At 37.2% G+C, this 19,889-nt stretch overlaps 2 protein-coding genes across 18 annotated transcripts in view; one reads left to right on the forward strand and one right to left on the reverse strand.

Moving 5' to 3' along the window:
- The window catches only part of LOC126427267 (zinc finger protein 492-like), a 603,844-nt gene that overhangs the window by 201,444 nt on the left and 382,511 nt on the right, over positions 1-19,889 (forward strand). The gene's annotated exons all lie outside the window — the stretch shown is intronic.
- Positions 186-19,889, reverse strand: part of LOC126427269 (zinc finger protein 418-like) — a 540,743-nt gene continuing 521,039 nt past the window's right edge. For all 17 annotated transcript variants that reach the window (XM_050089530.1, XM_050089529.1, XM_050089531.1 and 14 more), the window contains 2 exons: positions 12,182-12,219; positions 186-3,897 (listed from right to left, as the gene is read on the reverse strand). In XM_050089530.1, the coding sequence (XP_049945487.1) occupies positions 2,592-3,897; positions 12,182-12,219 (1,344 nt within the window). In that variant the 3' untranslated portion in view covers positions 186-2,591. The remainder of the gene's footprint in view (positions 3,898-12,181; positions 12,220-19,889) is intronic.

Genomic DNA, 19,889 nt, shown 5'->3' on the forward strand with positions numbered 1-19,889 from the left:
AAGTCGAAAACACTGACCAAAAACAAACATTATGAAATATAAGACAAAGTGTTAATAAAGATTTCTGAAAAATTCAGATTTACTCAGAGAAATTATGGAAAATACACACTATGAAATCATGTTTAAAGCAGATAAAAGACAACCAAAAAATCAAATTAAAACAAAGCAATTACGAAGAAAGCACATTTAATAAATGAACTTATTACAATAAAAATTATGCATTTGGATTAAATTCATATTCTAGTAATCACACTGAGCTCTTTTAACTGTCCTCGTGTTTATACAAACAATTGGAATTATAATCTGACACTACATGATGACAGTTTTGCCACTGATGTTTGTACAGTAGTTACATGATATTTAAAAACAGACAAATAATTGAAAGATTTGATGCATAAAATTAATCTTCATTTAATCAGAATTATGTACAGGAAGTGTTAATACAAATATTTTTCACAAGAAATGTGACACTTAAACTGACAATAGTGTATTGGCATAAAATTTAACGAAGCATGAAAAGTTGAATTACTACACAATGTACCAAAAGATCCTTTTGTGTCAAGATACACTGTTGATCCAAATCATTATACCCACTTCACTAGGAGGAGTGTGTGCTACCCAGTGGCATTTTGATTATGTCACGTAGTAACGAAACTATATAACCAGCAATGAATGGGTAATCATTCTAGTTACAGTATGTGTAAAAAACTGGCATAAATAACTTTGCCAAAGAGCAGACGGTTTTGCCTGGTGTCTGGGTAAGTGCATCTAAGAAACAGTGAATCTGGTTGGCTGCTCAGATGATTCTATCATTAGCCTCTACGGAACATCATTGAAAGATGGGATATCCACAAGTTGACAAAAGGTTGTAGGATTACCATGCATTACCTAGAACAAGGAGATCAGAACCTAGCTGCTTTGTAAAGTGGGATTGATGGCAATCTGTGGCGACAGAAGAAAATGCTTGAGCAGGAACAAGAGTTTCAAGCTATTCAGCATACACTGTTGAACATGAGGCCCCAAGGTATATAACAGCTTTGCATTCCCATGTTGATCTAACAACATTGTCAGTTACTGTAGTAATACGAATGGGATAATTGAGATTGGACTGCATACCAATAAAGATGTGTCACGTGTTGGGATAAGTGACATTTCTTGTGGACCAGGTCAATGGTTGTGCTCAGATGTACCATCATCCAGATGAACAGTCGTTCAACACATGCACAACACAACAGGTGCAGAAAGATGGTGGCAATGTCATGCTATGGGGGATATTCATATGAGACGCCAAGAAGCAGCTGGTCATAATTGGAAGCACCATGACAGATGTGGAGAACACAAACATTATTGCAACCTCAGTGTCACTTAATGCTTGATGTATTTCCTGAGAGTGACAACATGTTACAGCAGGATAACTGTCCAAATCACAAGGTCAGAATCACACTGCAATGGTTTGAGCATCATGATAGTTCACACTGTTGTCTTTCCCACCTCGTTAGGTCATTATGAAACGAATCTGGGATGCTATTGCATACTAACTACACAGCAACAAACTGATAGCCTGCAGTTAATGGGAACTGTGTGAGACGTGTGTAGACATATAGTCCAATTTACTAGTGGAAAACTAACAGCGAACTAATGAGTCCATACCATACAGAAGCACTGTTGTATTGCAGTCTGAAGGTGAATCAAAATGCTACTAGGCAGATGATTACAATTTTTGCCTGATCTCTGCATACTTGCCACCATCAGTTATTTCCTAATGTAGAAGTAGCACAGATAGTTCACATGTGTGCAAACTTTGATCACACAAATACCATTACTATTAAGGAGCCATACCCCAGTAACGTGTATGCATAATCATGATATTTTTGTATCTTTCTCCATCGTTGAGAAAAATAGCCTGAGTGATGGATGTGTAATAAATACATTTATGCTGTCGCCTGGGTACTGCCTACAGCTTCTTGAATATTGAAATGGCAGGTTCTTTCAAATAACTAGCAACATACTGGTAAATTCTCTTGAAGAATATGGAGTCCTGATTACTGCATAGGACTTCTACTCAAACAAGTAACAGATATCTCTCGATGCACCAATTTCTGGTAGACAGATCGTTATAGCATGGAGCATTTACAACAAAAAGTTGCAATTGTGTGCTTCATATATTGTATTTAGTATGCAACTTCTTTGAACATGAAGCTGTGAAAACGGATTTGTCCTTTTTTGTGACCTTTCTGTAGCACATGCGATCAACATTCATAACACACTTGTGGTCTCCTTTGAACATGTGTAAGTCTACAGACCTCAACAATACTTTAAGTGGTCTCTATGTAATGCGTATTATGGCATGCTTCTAAAGATGATAGACCGGAGTAAAAGATTCCCAGCAAATATCACATCTGTGTAGCCTTTTATTCAGTGTGTAGTGATAGCTGTTTCTTGAGGTTACTCGAGTTTTTATACAATTTGCCATAAATACTACATTTGTGTTGTCATTTACCGGTGTGTACTAATGATTTTCTCGAGATTACCAGAGGGAGAAAAATATTTGCCGCAAGTATCATATTTGTGGGGGCTCATTCCTGCGTGTATTAATTTCTGGGTTTTAGATGACCCAGTTCTGAAAACGATTTGCCACCAACATTGACTTTGTGTGGTCCCTGTTCAGTGTGTATTAATTCATGTTTCTTGAGACTGCCCCACTGAGGAAACGATTTACCACAAACACGATATTTGTAGGGTCTCCTTCCCATGTGTGTCAACAAATGCCTCTTGAGACTGCCCGACTGAGTAAACGATTTTCCACAAACACGGCATTTGTGCGGTCTCTTTCCCGTGTGTATTAATTCATGTGCCTTGAAATTCCCCAAACCAATAAACGATTTGCCACAAACAGTACATTTGTAGGGTCTCTCTCCTGTATGTATTAATTCATGTGTCTTCAGACTGCTCGACTGAGTAAACGATTTTCCACAAACACGGCATTTGTGGGGTCTCTTTCCCATGTGTATTAATTCATGTGCCTTGAAATTCCCCAAACCAATAAACGATTTGCCACAAACAGTACATTTGTAGGGTCTCTCTCCTGTATGTACTAATTCATGTGTCTTGAGACTGCCCGACTGAGTAAACGATTTTCCACAAACACGGCATTTGTGGGGTCTCTTTCCCGTGTGTATTAATTCGTGTACCTTGAGACTGCCCGAACGAGTAAACAATTTACCACAAATATCACATTTGTGATGTCTCTTTGCACTTAGCACAGTGTGGACATTAACATGATCACTTGTACACATAATTCCATAGTCATCACATCTGAGTTTCTCTGCAACTTGTGTCACAGTATGTGTATTCCATATGTCACTAAAGGATTTCCTTAAAGTTTTCCTGGTTTCCTTGGATGAAGCTTGCTTCTCAGTCTGTTCCACGATTTCTTCTCGTACACTTTCTAAGGAGATGTTGTTTTCATGGTCATCACTGCATTCAAGTTTCTCACTGTTGACAGCTGATAATGGTTGGTCGCCCTCACTCATTCTCAAATGTTCTTTCAAGCTGTCATCAGTGGGCAATACCTCACCACATGACTTACACACATATGCAGGTGCCTGCACACCATCAATGTGGATGAAGATATGCATAATGAGTCTGTATTTTGAAGGGAAGCTCTGTAGGCAGAAACTACAGTTAAACTTATGAAATTCCTTTTCCCTGTTGCTACAACTTAATCTTGTGCCACATAAGCTGTCTTCTTGTGAAGTCCGTAACTTGCTATAGTTATGAGATATACTGAAATCTGTTGACATCTCTGTATCTATCTCTAGATCGTCATCGACTAGTCCTTGATGTAATGCTTCTTGATACGAAACGTTACAGCTGTCACCAGCACTTTGAATGAAACTGAGGAAGGAGAAAAGAGGAGTGAAATGCTGATTTACACGATACAAAAAACAGTATTTCACCATCCACAAAATCGTGGACTATAAACCGAAAGATAAAAATGTATGGCTGTCATAGATAACTTATTCAGTACATGTAAGTGATTTAAAATTATCATGACATTCTGCCAGAGCGATAGAATTTTTGTAAGGCAAATGATCACAGGAAATTCAATAACGACCAATCTCATTCAGTGCTGACTGGGTTTCCTAATTTTTTAGTGGGTACTGTTATTTAAAAGTCTTGTAATATTTTTAAAATACTGTTCAACAATCTTTTAGATCAAATTATTACTTTTATTAGATATAATATCCCCCAGTTCTTGACGTAACAGTTTCCACCCAAAAATAAAGGAAAAGAAAAGAGAAATCAATGATTTTAAAATAAAAATAAATCACTCTCTCTAAGTGGATCTTTCTTTGTTTTGGAGAACACTTTGAGCTTAGAGTATAAATTCTTAAAAGCACTCATGATAAATTTATTTCACAAAGCAATTAAGCATGGCATTTTATTTGATTCCAAATGAATCCCCAACTACCACAAACATCACATTTATTATTGGCTAGGTAGTATGGCCATCAACCAGGAGGACAACACCTGTAAATTTCCAGACTGATGAACAAATGTGAATGACACACACAAATTATTCCAACTTTAGAGTTTGTTGTTAGCAGCACAGCTTATGTGTAGCCCTTTTTAATTGACATTGTCTGTCAGGGAGGATGCCAATGCAGTTACAGCCTCCCATTCGAAAGTATCTTCACAACTCCTGGTCCCCTGGAGTTCCAAAACATCCTCAACTGAATCACACACCCCTATCAATGGTGACATCAGCACAAATCATGTACAGTCCATCCTACCATAGTCTTCTGCGAGCAAGTGATGGCAGTAGGTGCATGGTCTACCTGTGTGATATCTGGGTCCAATCATTCCACCTGCAGCTACCCCATTCCATCACAATGGAACTGGACATGTTTGAGCTTCCCAATGAGGTCATTTGAGTGTGGATATGGCTGTGGGTGTGTAGGAGCATGCACATACTTGCAGTGAAACATTACAGTTTGCTTTCATCAAAAACTGAAATTTTGCTGCAGTAGATGGCTGTGCAAAGTAACATATTAAGAGATTTTTCTGTCTTGAGTTCGCTCATAGAGGTTAGCCTTAAAAGCTCTGAACAAAATAAACATCATCTCAGTTGTGCTGCAGATTGTTAATCTCTGTTTTCTTGGGTATACTGCCACTCATACAGTTGTGGTAAGGTTAGGGCATGAGTTTAAATTCAAGGCTACAAAAGGCTGTCTAAAATCATCAGACGCTAAGTTAATGTAGAATATTATATCCCACTGACTACAGTACTGTATGTTGAATTTAAAAAGAACACGCCTTTTGGGTATGTCCTATGTAGGTATATTTCTTATACAGTTGCTTCCACATCTGCCAGATGATAAGAGTAGATTCCTGGTGTGCCGATAATCAAAGTGGCTGAAAACACCTCCCACTTTCAAAGCTTACAGATGGCATAGATGGCAGGCACTGACTTTCCCCAAACACTCCTTTGTACACATATACAAGGACACAGCCACAATTACATACATTTCCAACATATTATCAGATTAGTGAAAGGCAGTGTATTCCAAACATTCACATTCTCAGCGTGGAGCAATATCCTTCAAATGTACACTGGATGTGAGTGCGTAGTTCCTTGGATTCTACAGACCAGGTATGTCACATGGTGATCGAATTTTTCTTGTCATTTGGCTTACAGTTGGTGAGGACCACCTTACAGTTATTACTGTGCAATGTATCATTTTCCCCTGGGTTCAGTAGAACAGGCAAGATTGCTTTCTCACATAAAGCTGAAATTTTCCAACTAGTTCAGCTGTTATGTAGCACTGCTTGCAAATAAAAGGTCATATCTAAGTTTCTTGCGGCATTACATCCACCCTCTCTGAGCTATCTCCTTTTCTCCCCTCTGTTTTTTAGATTTCTTCCTGACTGATACAGCAGTTTCATGGGCTATCACAACAATAATAAATCCTCCTCGTCATTATTCATATTTATGTTGAACCAGCTGACAAAAGAAATGATGTAGACAGCTGTTCTGGGCTAAATATTCACTGTAGATGAACAACATTGGAACTATCACCAAGCTTTGCAAGAGTTGAATACTGTGGGTTGACACTTACTTCCACAACAGGACATGTGCACCAACAGTGTGGTGAATCTACCTTGCAATAGTCATAGTCTGGCAAGATGTAAGCAATTTTGAATATCACCAGATGGTAAAACAATCCTCTGTTTCCTCCATGTGGTACCCACATCAGTTACCTTTTGACATGCCTATGTGTGTAGGTTACAATTATAATTTATCAGGATTAGAGATTAGTTGTGAGAAAATAAATAACTGTGCTGAAGTAAATTCTAGCACTTGTATACAGAAGACATAGCTCATCTCACAACCCACCAGGAGATGCTGGCATTACACCTGCATATTACTGACATTAATATCTCCTACAAATGAAATGGCTGGCAAAATTTTAGGACAATATTAGCAATGCTTCTTGCAAAGAGGATCTTGGCAAATCAAAACAAAATCTATTGTTATCATTGAGTAACTGCCCTAAGAATTCATACAGCTAGTGTCTGATCTAAGTCCTCACTTATCCCTTACACACAGCAAATAATATAGGTTACCCACCCAGCTGTCCTTACCCCCAGTGGCAACCAGTCAGATATTGTGCCCTGACAGCATGGGAGTATTGAAACATTTACAAAGTGACTCATGTGAAATACAGTGATCTTCTACAAATAAAAAGTTTCATTTACTCCACATGTGCTATCAAAACATGAATGTTCCATTGCAGTATAATAGATATTAAACCAATGATAAGCTTTTGTGTTATTACTACAAGGCATTAGGGAAATGACAATTTGAAGGTTTTCACTGTGGAACTTTGTGGTTCCATCACAAAACCATCAATGTTTGCATCACATGTGATTCATGGGATATAGGGTATTTGTACCTGATGCTCTAAAAGTGCCAAGTCTCATTATTTGGACAGTTATTATCTTTTATGTTTTTTCTCCAGTGAGTATGGTGGTGGTTTAGGTTTCAAGTATTCTCTATCTTGTTCTTTTGGGATAGAGTAGAACTTCAAGTAACACCCCCATCAATTGCCACAACCCTAAAGCCATCATCAAATGTATTCTTGAAGACATTGATAGTCAAAGTTCCCACACTGAATATACCAAGATGTCCCATTGGAACAACCTTCCCATAACAAAAGTGAATGACACAGCAAATATCCTAGTCTATTGCTGGACAGTCATGGTTGAAGCTGGTAGAATTGTTGCAAAACTTACGTTCCTGATTCATATGCAGCTTTCTGATATTTCTCATAGAGTTCTTGTCCTTTAAATTACACAATGAAATCCCACAACAAAGCTTGTGATATTTGGGACTTATGGCATCGTGTCAAGATTGATTACATGAGCAGTAACACATGCTGTTAACCCTTATGAACTTCAGTTTAATATTATATCTCTTAACTGCATCTTACCATTTTAGTTATTCATAATTTTCCTCAAGAATGTGTTGCCTCATTTCTACCAGCCCTTCTTAATTGCAGTGTAACGTCTGAAAAATAACTTATGATAAACAAAAACTTACTATAGTGGTGTGAGAATATATGATATTTAGTGTAAAATTAAAAAGTCTATCAGCATCTCCACAGCACAATGTCATGATTTCCTAATTTTGTGACTTTTTGGTAATAGCTAAGTTATTTGACATGTTTCAGTTGTGTGGCACCCACTTACTATATGAAACATTTATCTTGCCAAAGTGAAGTGACATGCCTGCCTTAATGAAACTGGGAGACATACAGTATATAAAACTGCAATGGAAGGTTATCTAGGGAGGGTCCACACGCTAACATGTGGTTTATGAAGATGGATGGCCGGTCTTTCTAGTAGTAAAGCTACCAGCCACCATCATACCATATGCTAGGGAAATTATTTTGCAATTCCTGAGGACATGCTGCTCTGCTGTATAGTTTAATGATAATGACATCCAATTGGGTAAAATATTCCAGTAGCAATATAGCCTCCCAATAAGATCTCTGGGAGGGGGCTATTCTGGTGGATATCATCAGGGGAAAGAAACAATATCACTACAAGTGAGAGTGTGGAATGTTAAGTCCCTTGATTGATTAGGTGAGTCAGAGAACATGAAATCAGATATGGATAAGTTGAAGTTTGATATGGTGGGAATTAGTGTGGTGCATGGGAGGAAGAACAACATTTCTGGTTAGGTGGGTGCAGAGTTATCAACACAAAATGAAATATGACTAATGCATGAGTAGAAGTAATTATAAATAATAATACAGAAGTGTAGGTAAACTATTATGAACAGTACTGTTGACTCAGTTCCATAGGCAACACAGATTAAAAGGCAAAACTATTCATAATTGTACAGACATATAATTACTAGCTCTGTCAATTATGAAGAACTTAAAAGAATATATAAGCTTGTACCTAGATAAAATTTTGAAGTGGAGCAAGCCTTCAACCATTTGGATTAAAAATAGTGAGTTTCACAAAAAGGAGAAACATAGTGCCCTATCACTACACTCATAAATTCTTGAGTGTAGCAATATGTGAAGATACCAATGGAATCATCACACTGGTTTAGTTGTAGGTACAGCAGTCAGTCGATTGCTGGGATACCACAGAAATCCAATACTTTCAAAACAAATGTGTGACTCACCTCAGAACATTGCTAAAGGGTGTGTGACGCATATCAAATAGGTCTAACCAGGGATATTAATCTTTTACTTCACATTGCTTTGCAAGGAACAGATGTAGATCCAGACAGAGCGGTCACACTCATCAATGAGCATTTATTAGGTAAAAAATGGTAAATGTTTACCATGGATATACACAGTAAATGCAGAACTGAATTATTTCCTAAAAATGATTTTGCAACCTCATGAGTCCAGCCTTCCCATACAACAGGTCAAGTGGCTACTACAGTTCAAACACCAAAAAAGTATAGCCACAATTTGGGATGAGAACCTCTTGTGCCAGGAAAAAAGAGCTTTACTGAACACAAAGGAAGATCTGATAGTGCACTACAGACAGTATAGCAGAATATTTCACTATGCACAGTTTGTTGTCTTCTGAAGTAGTTAGAGCTCTGTCTACCTTGCACAAGATACTTAAGTCCAAGGAGTTATTCTTCCCTTGCTCTTACTTCCATTCAGTATCATGGTTTTTTAGAGAATAAGAATATTAGGAAAATTATTAACACAATTGATAACATTTGTCCTGTAATTTCACCCTAATTCTGTGGTGACAAAACTTTCCTTCTATGATCGAAGCACAACTGATCAGTATTCATTTTACTGTCATTGCCAGATAAATCACTGTCAGTTTTGCTCCCAAATCAGCCAAGTTTGCAATGTGTGCATGAAGTCCTTTTGGGGAATTGTACTGTGTGAGATTTCCCAAATTCAGACATTGGTAATTCTAGGCATCCTTTGTTAGTAGCTTCTCAAGTCACAAAAGATGACTCACCAGTTAAGTCTTCATGGCCTTACGAAAGCTGACTAAAGATGCTTTATGAAATTTAAGATCATGATGGTGGCCTGTAAACTGTCAATACAACAAGCTTATGTTTCTCAATCCATATTGCTGACACAGTATTAAAAGAGCTGTTCACCCCAACATTCATTAATCCGAAGGGGCTTAAACTTGACTCCAGTTTTTGGGTATATAACCACTCACCCTTTCCTCTTACTCATTCTACATGGTAGGACATTAGCTTGTACCCATCACATTGAATTTCTATGACTTCCATGTCATATTCAATTAGAATAGTTAGCACTATACAGCTGCTGACACTTCACCTGCACTTTAGTTTGCTTCTTTTTAATAAAAGAAGTACACTGTTTTTATTTAGGAACCAATACACAAACTAGCTGTTTTATAGAATGTGTTACTAACCCTACTTCATTGTAATATTATTACTTATCAATAATAATGAACAATCAATTATGCTGAACATGAACTCACTTAAGGTGAACACTTGGTTAACACAGCAAAATATCTGCACTGGCAGTGATGTACATTAAATTATACAATGTTTTAATGGTTAACAAATTCCAGTCAGCATGAATTACAAACTGTTTTTTAGTCTGTTGCATCATTACATTTTTTATTAAATCTGAATTGTCAACGTTTTTCTCTTTTCCTAATGTTTCTCTAGCTGACCTTTATGCATATCATTGCTCAACAATCGCCATCAACAAGGAAAACAATTGTGACACCAACAGTGTGAAAAACTAGATTCCATTAACAAGTGCAATTCCATGTTGAGATGTGCTTTTATATTCTTTAAACAGGGCCACTATTAGTAACATTGAGTTCCAAACAGTGAAAGGGTTGTCATGCAATAGGAAGCACAAAGCATAGATCAGCAAGCGAAACTAAATATTCTGCAGGAAGCAGAACATGGTGTATTGAAAAACAGCACAACTGGCAGAAAGCATAGACTCAGCAAATTTAGATTATCCACACTATTTAAATGAAAAGTTCTTAATTCTGCTGCACTCGGTTCCAGGTGCAAAGGTGATTTCACAGTGTTATGCATGAAGATGCTGAACATTTACTTTTACAATGGTTCAAGCTATATGTGCACTTCCAATATATCTTTAAGTGGAACTATAATTTAATCAACAACAAATGAGACTGCAGAAAAAAATTTAGACATTCAAAACAGACATCAGGTGTTTTGCTTGTTGACTGTGTAAGTTCAAAAATAGAAGCCTAATTTCATGCCCAGTGATTGGAAATCAAATGAATAAAGTTGATGAAGAGAGGGCAAGCATTGGTTGCATGAATTTGACCAAGTGAGAGAAAAGTTTGATATATATTACGCCAGCAATGCAGGCAAAACTAGTATTTCTTTACAACTTCTGCCAAGTCAAACCCACAAAATAAAAGTGACATGTGGCATGGTGGGGTCAGCAGTAAACAATGTTTTTAACTTTTGTACTTGTCTGTAATTCATACAACATAGATGAACAACAATCTTGGGTGATCAGTAAATCTGAGAAACTGATATGTCTTAAGAACATGAAATTACTGCTTTACCTTGCATCTACTCTCATTATTGGAAAGCTTGGATTGACAGTTAATGATAAATGGCTTTTTTGTTTTAATATTAACTGAAGTAAATGTTCACTTTTTATTACCAAATATGTTAAGTTGCCTTTTGCCTTTGAGTCAAGGCATTACTGCTGCTATGAAGACATTGTATCACAAGCCATTTGTGCTATCCTTATTGCTGGAAACGAGATGGAAGCATTGGATGCAATACAAGCTGGGGATCAGTTCCATCAGTTTCCTCATGACACTTACAGAACTGTTTTAGCAATGCCTGGAGACATTATGTTGGCAAGTTAGATGGTGACAACAATATCACGTCACCTGACAATGGAAAATTTTGCAAGACATTTAAAATCCTGAACCTGGTGTACAAACATTTCTGTCTGAGGTGCAAAACACATCAGAAGAATGTGAGGAGGACAAGACCATTTTGCCTACCCACCATGAAGTGTTAAATGCCTTGGACACTTTAGAAAGTTTTGCTGCAACATCTGAACAGATCATTAGTTTTACAGACGTTCTTACAGCTGGCCATCTAGTTAGAAAGCATTTTCGTTTCTTTCTGTGGCACCACAATGTGTTGAATGTTTGCCATTAGAATATTATCTGCAAGTGCAATTTTTCAGGCATTTTTGTTCCTCTCTGTGACAGCACAATATACTAGATTTAGAACATTATTTGAGTGTATAATTTTTCAGGTTACAGTACAGTATTTAATGTAAGGGCCTTAGTTTCCATTTTTGCTGTTTGTGCTGTTATTGCGAAGCAATGTTATAAATGGGACTGATGTACGTTGTAATATCGTAAAGCTCGTTTTTAATCTTCTGCAATAATAGAATAGTGGATATAGTAGTGTTTTATCTGATAATATGCATCACATTGCTGTAGTCTGTATATACTGTATGTATATACTGCAAATGGTTAATATATAGAAAAAATAGAACTCCAAAAACAGAACTTTTTAAAAATAACTTCTGGTATTTTGGTCCCTAGGGGTTATTATTTTTCTTTCACATGGAGTAACTAAAAATTTATACTGCTCAAAATATTCTGCAGTGAATAATAAAAAACGTACCTTAAACTATCAGATGCATTTCTTATTGAGGCTGCCACCTGAAGCAATACAAAGAATTACTCGTGATTTAAAACTGATGAAACAGTAAATAAATAAAATTGTATTAACACCCACTAACATCTGATTGTTCCAAACAATAGTTGGAAATAGTATTATCAAAGAGACACAACATAACTGTAGCAGTTATTGAAGAAAATTATAAGTAAAAATTAACACTTCATTTCAGCACTTTGCTTTTACCTTTGTAAATAATTATAAAGACACAGATTTATTTGAAAACAAATTTCTACTTGATACTTCAAAATTAAAAGCGTGAAACATCATTCACCTGCCATGCACATACAGTAAGGTGAAGTACCAAAGAAAAATGTAAAAAATCGTCCAATTTTTATTGATGAAACAGGTAAAGAAAAGAACTGAACTGAAAAAAAGTTCTATCTGAACTGCTATTGAACGTATTTTTTGTACATCTGTAGCATTGAATATTATGCCATACTCTTGAAATAGCTCACTGCATGGAACATCAAAGTCGTTAAATGTCACATCAGTTTCATCCACAGAGGAAATTATGGAGTACAGCATGACATGAAAGTTATAGGGATTATTACATGAAGTGTTGTTATTTTATAGGCATATAAATGACAAAGATTCGTGTATTATCATAAATAGGAAATAAACAACATGGTTAACATGAGGACAGTGTCCTCTTCAAATGATTGAATGTGCTTTCATACATACAATGAATACATATGAAGAATCAATGAGCATGTGGACAACTACAATAGCAGTAAAATAAGTGTTACTCGAGTCTAGCAGAAGACCATTAAGATCAAGGATAATCTAAAGATTCAGTCATCAAACCCAGAGATGATCACCTAATGAGAAACATGTCAGATGAAACAAACTATTTCACATTAACAGTAAAGACTGGGTCATCTCTGACAGCAAGTTGAATTAAGGTAACGAAATCAGTTAATTTTTTTCAAAAAAACAACTGCACTGAAAATGAGTAATAACAAAGATAAGGGTACTGACAGTCAGATACCTCTAATCTCCTCACACTGATAATTACGGGAAATGTTTCCAGATTGCATCGTCGTCGTCGTCGTCACCATCATCGTCATCGTCATCCCATACATTAACTTATAAGAGATAGTGTATAAATTTAAAATTTTCTTCTTACTCCTATATCCTTCCCAATTTCTTTACATAAACAAAATGATCAAAAGTATCCAAACACCCCCAAAAACATAGGTTTTTCATGTTAGGTGCATTGTGCTGCTACCTACTGCCAGGTACTCCATATCAGCGAACTCAGTAGTCATTAGACATCATGAGAGATCAGAATGGGGCACTCCGCGTAACCCATGCGCTTCGAACTTGGTCAGGTGATTGGGTATCACTTGTGTTGTATGTCTCTATGTCAGATTTCCACTCTCCTAAACGTACCTAGGTCCACTGTTTCTGATGTGATAGTGAAGTGGAAACGTGAAGGGACACATACAGCACAGAAGCGTACAGGGCTACCTCGTTTGTTGACTGACAGAAACTGCTGACACTTGAAGAGGTTCGTAATGTATAACAGGCAGACATCTATACAGACCATCACACAGGAATTCCAGACTTCATAATTATTCACTGCAGGTATTACGACTGTTAGGTGGGAGGTGAGAAAACCTATACCTCACCGTCGAGCACCTGCTCATAAGCCACACATGACGCAGGTAAATTCCAAATGACGCCTCGCTTGATGTAAGGAGCGAAAACATTGGACAATTGAACAGTGCAAAATCGTTGTGTGGAGTGAAGAATCAAGGTACACAATGTGGTGACCTGATGGGTGTGTGTGTGTATGGCAAATACCTGGTGAACATCATCTGCCAGTGTGCGTAGTGCCAACAGTAAAATTCGGAAGTGTTTCTGGTGTTATGGTGTCAATGTTTTTCATGGAGGGGGCTTGCATCCCTTGTTTTGCATGGCGCAATCACAGCACAGGCCTACATTGATGTTTTAAGCACCTTCTTGCTTCTCACTGTTTAAGAGCAATTTGGGGATGGCAATTGCAGCTTTTAACACGATCGGACACACCTGTTCATAATGCATGGCCTGTGTCGCAGTGGCTACACAACCATAACAAACCTGTAATGGACTGGCCTGCATAGAGACATGACGTGAATCCTTTAGAATACCTTTGGGATGTTTTGGAATGCTGACTTCATGCCAGGCATCACCGACTGACATCGATTCCTCTCATCAGTGCAAACACCTGTTAAGAATGGGTTGCCATTCCCCAAGAAACATTCCAGCACCTGATTGAACATATGTCTGCAAGAGTGGAAGCTGCCACCAAGGATACGGGTGGGCCAATACCATATTTAATTCCAGCATTACGGGTGGAGGGCGCCACGAACTTTCAAGCCATTTTCAGCCAGGTGCCCGGATACTTTTGATCACATAGTGTATGTCCTCTGTGGTCTTCCAAATATTTATATCCATTTCTGTTTTCCATGTGTCGCTCTTAAATATGTTTCATGGTCTTTCTAGACTCTTTTTCGATTTATTATGTTATCTTGTGAGAGTCCAACTTCTTCTGTACCTATGATCCATTTTGAACTGTTTTTGCTAGTGCTTGCTACCTCGAAGATATGCGTTGTGAACCTGTAGTCCGTCATCCTGTGATGCGTCCACAGAATTTTATCCCTTTTTATCTGTAGGTGTCCGTTATTTTTTCTGTCTACCTATGGATCTCTCTAAAGGGCCTCTTTATCCAAATTCGTTCACACAAAACTGGTCCAAATATTTTCCTGAGAATTTTTATTTCCTGCTTCTCAGTCAGTCATTTTTGTTTGACCATGAATCACAGTATTTTCTACAGTAAAGACTTATTCTAGCAGTAGTTTTACATTGACTAAAATAGATTTTTTGTTACGACAACTCCACATCAGTTGACAAGCTTTTGAGCAAGAAACTCCTGAAGTTACGTTTGACAATATGGGAGGATCTCACTTTTGAAAGACTGAAGATTTTGAACAGTGTGATCTCAAGATTTCAGCTGCAAAACTTGTGGACAAATGATGGCAGGATGATGGTGAAGACCTAAAATAGGTATGAGCAGTCTGCAATGCAGACAGGACGTTTGAAGCTAAAAAAAATTTCAACTCTTGTTGCCTCTAATTTTGTGTGTTTACTTTCATGTCTATTTTGCAAAGAAACAATTTGTTTTACTAATATTATACTTAAAACAGTTTCCCCTCTTATTTTTCTCTGTTTGTCTATGATTACTTTTAGTACTAATTTTCTGCTTAATTCTCATACCTCCACGACCAATATTATTCATTAATTCACTATTACTATTCTATGTTCACAAGGCTGTGGTTACTCATCATTAGTACCAATAGGAAGACAGACTGCTTTCATTCCATTTATCTTGCTTTCGATATTGTTGTGCAGAGACTGTTCTAGCTCTGTTCAGGAACTTTCTCCTCCTGTCTTCAGCTGACCATTCACTGACCAGTGCAAAGCCTGCTGGCCTTGGCCGCAAAACCTCCCTCCTCCTGGAGATATCTCCCACTTTCACGTCAAGGAACCTTGCTCCCCTACCACAATGCACTTTGGTATTCTTTGTTCTCCTAACCTCACCAGCCTAAAGTCGCTACTATCTAGCATCTTCATGAGCCTTGTAGCCAAATGCACTGAACATCACACTGCACTCGCAAATGTTCGATCTCTGCCACCTCATCATAACAAAGTGCCACATATTTCAAGGCATGGACATACATCTGACACTTCCGTCAGAGATGTGGCTCAAACCAAGTATGTCCACAAGTTCCGTAAATTGAGAAGACTACATCTTTTCAAGATACAACAGGTGTAACTGACAACTGGGTGGACTAGCGGCATACACATACTCTTGATTTATCACATAATGTGCTACACACATCCAACAATCATGAAGATAAACAAGAGGAATATGTTCATGTAGATTACATCCATTAACAGAAAGTCACCTATGTGTCTACTCTACAAACGTCCTGAAGTAGCCACGTGTGGCTGCTTTTAAATTGCTCTTTGAACTGACATGTGAGCATATAATGATGCTCCACCCAGATCTTCCTCTTTTCCCAGAATTCTTGGCTGGTGAAGGCTTTCTAAATTTCCTTTCCACGGGACTCACTATATCTGAAAACTATCTTGTACATTTATAAATCCTTTTTATACCTGCCACTATTATTGTTGTCATTACTACTGTTACCACCACCACAATTTGTGGCAGCAGCTGTAATTCTACTAGTAATGTCATTATTAAATTTATTAGTTCATAGTCAGTATTACTTACTCACATTGCCACTTAGGACACTCAAATCATTTTAATACTATTTGTCATATTAAAACTGTTGTTTCTTAGGTAACTATGATGTATGTGTGAAACCCTGGTCCAATGCAGAAGAGAACCTGATGGCCCTTGTCAGACTAGCATAAATAAATAAATAAATGCTGATTGGGTTATCTCTCCTGGATATTTAATGTATATATCTTGTGACACTTCCTCATACCAAGTTATAGTGGAGAGATTATCTGCAGGCTTCCTGTCAATCACTGAGTTCCTTCACAGATGATTTGTAGACCAGTTTTCTGTGACATTTTATGAAGCTTCTCCAGGGCAAGTTTGGCTTTTCTACAGTTTCTTAGAACTGTGAGTATCTATAAGAGCCATACACCTCATGTTGGTTCTCTGCTCTTTTTTAATTTCAATTTGGATTCCCTCATCTCCTTCCCTATGTTTTCATAACTTTTTTCAGAATTATTTTAAATTGGAGGGAATTGTGGATCTCTGGCTGCACACTGTTGTGCATTTCAAATGCTTCTGAAATTTAACATTTGAGGTTGTACCTATTAATGTCTGTTGGATAACTGCCACTTTTTTCCTGTCAATTTTGAATTCCTTTGAAGTACTGAATCAAGATTTTCTTCTATCAAATCATAAGCCTTTCTGACACTTGTCATAAGTTGTCACAGTATTTACACATCACCATCTTTGCAAAATTGACTTTGGTTCCCATATCTGTTGTCTACACGATTACCCTTTGCAAAATCGTGCCTTATACTCGACTATTAATGGGCCTACATGTTCATCCGGTTGACTTCACAGGACTTTTTGAAGAAGTTTGGACATAACAGGATGCAGCGAAATTCCCTGGAATTATTCAGACTGGTTTTATGTTATTTTTATGAAGAGGAACAATTAATGCACATTTCCAGTCTTCAGTAATTTTTTTCAATTTTACAAATGTTTAACATAATTCTGTCAGTTGCTTGTGTCAGATTACTGTTCCTCAGTATCCGTATCTTCATACTTCTGCTATGAGTTTCTGTTTCCGCTGATGACTTGTCATTTTCCAAAGTACTGAATTCCTTCAGTTCCTGAACAGATGATTTTTAATCTGAATTGTTTCGCCTCCAAAATCTAGTTGTTCTTTCAGAGGTACACAGTCAAGAACTGAGTGGAAGTCGCAGACTAAAATTGTTATTTTTATGTTGGTTTAAAGTGACCAGTTTACATTCTTTTTTATAGCCTTGAACATTATTTCCTATACTTTCAAGAATTCCTGCCATTTTCTAGGGTTTGTTACTATTTAAAATTTTCAATGCTTGTTCCCTCACATCTACTAGACCGTGATCATAGACAATGTTCCACTACCTGTGTTTTCTCCTCTTTTGTGGTTAGCATAATCTCATAATGGTTTTCAGTATGTCTGCAAGTTTCTTACAATTTATGGTATATCAATGAATAATTTGTTGAAAAATTTCTTACTCACAATACGAGTGTTAATGGATTAAAGATGACTGATTTATTCATGTGTGTTCCTTTTCCGACAGGTTGAAATCTAATCTTTATATGCAGGAGACGTTGAAATGACTAAAAAATTCCTTTCTTGTTCTTACACTGCGTATTTTTTTATCCTTATTGGCTATAACATCAGAGTCTATCTGAAACATACACAAAGCGGAGTTCAGAAAATTCCATTTTTGTAGCTTCTTCGCAGGTTTAAATTATGTGGTAGTGATTTTGACCTCATTTTCCCAGCTTTATCTCACGATTTTTATATATTCTCTTTTGAACTCCTGTTTTCCAAATTTTTTTTGTTGGAACATACGCATGCTTGACAATGTGACGTCCCACCAGTCAGAAACTGAAGCAATTCAGTGGCATGCTTTTAGATTTGCTACTATTAGCTTTCATTAGCACACAAATGTTATGGATATGGCTCAGCAACACAGACAGGAATCCTTGGAGGGAAGATGATGTTCTTTTTGAGAATCAATGTTGAGAAAATATATGGAACTGGCATTTGAGGCTCACTGCTGATGTAACTGTTGATCAGTGTGTGTTGTAAGGAACCATAATAAAACTTTGTTGGTCTAATTTGTATATTAATATTTGCCTACAATATAATGCATCACACATTTTGTATCCTCCATAACTGTCAGAGACATAATGAGTTTTATTTTTCTATGTTTACTGTTTTTTCATCTAATGTCTTTTGTTGATTTTGAAATCACCTGTTTGTGTATACTGAAATAGAAAACGTTTATTAGGATTTAGTGATGGTAATATTCCAGAAGACAGAGTTTAGATGTGTACCAATGGATAGTGAGATTTGTCACAACAATGGGAGGAGATTAATTATGTAAGGTTGCTGTTGGGCAGTATACAGTCATGGATCGTTAACTTGTAAACATAGACAAATACTTTTTTCTGGTGTGCTGTTGACTGTAAAGATAGTGGACAAAATGGAACTAAAATTTATTCATTCCAGATTGATTTTCCACACAATAGGATGAAGGCAGCAACTTGGAAATGATGCAGAGGCACATTTACTAACGGGAAATTTTATGAAGCACAATGCCACCAACTAAGTTAATAGTCCAAGGTGTCGATCTACCTCTTATTGTGAACTGATGTAATATGGGAAAATATCAGAGCAGTGACAGTAAAGGAAAACTTCTGCTAAATGAACTGATTTCAATACTGAACACATTCTCCAAAGTGAATACCATATGCAAAAACTACTATGCCTGTGCCCCATAGAAAATTGTTATTACATCATGCATATACAACGGAATCAAGCCTAACAAACAAATGCTTAATTTGGGAAGAGATAATGTGATGCAGGAACCAGTTATGCCAGGTTCACTCTCTTTTATACTGGGTGTTACAAAAAGGTACGGCCGAACTTTCAGGAAACATTCCTCACACACAGAGAAGGAAAATATGTTATGTGGACATGTGTCCGGAAACGCTTACTTTCCATGTTACAGCTCATTTTATTACTTCTCTTCAAATCACATTAATCATGGAATGGAAACACACAGCAACAGAACGTACCAGCGTGACTTCAAACACTCTGTTACAGGAAATGTTCAAAATGTCCTCCGTTAGCGAGGATACATGTATCCACCCTCCCTGACGCGCTGATGTAGCCCTGGAGAATGGCGTATTGTATCACAGCCATCCACAATACGAGCACGAAGAGTCTCTACATTTGGTACTGGGATTGCGTAGACAAGAGCTTTCAAATGCCCCCATAATTGAAAGTCAAGAGGGTTGAGGTCAGGAGAGTGTGGAGGACATGGAATTGGTCCACCTCTACCAATCCATCAGTCACCAAATCTGTTGTTGAGAAGCGTACGAACACTTCGACTGAAA

This window comes from Schistocerca serialis, chromosome 11 (genome assembly GCF_023864345.2).
Source record: "Schistocerca serialis cubense isolate TAMUIC-IGC-003099 chromosome 11, iqSchSeri2.2, whole genome shotgun sequence".
Lineage (NCBI taxonomy): Eukaryota > Metazoa > Arthropoda > Insecta > Orthoptera > Acrididae > Schistocerca > Schistocerca serialis.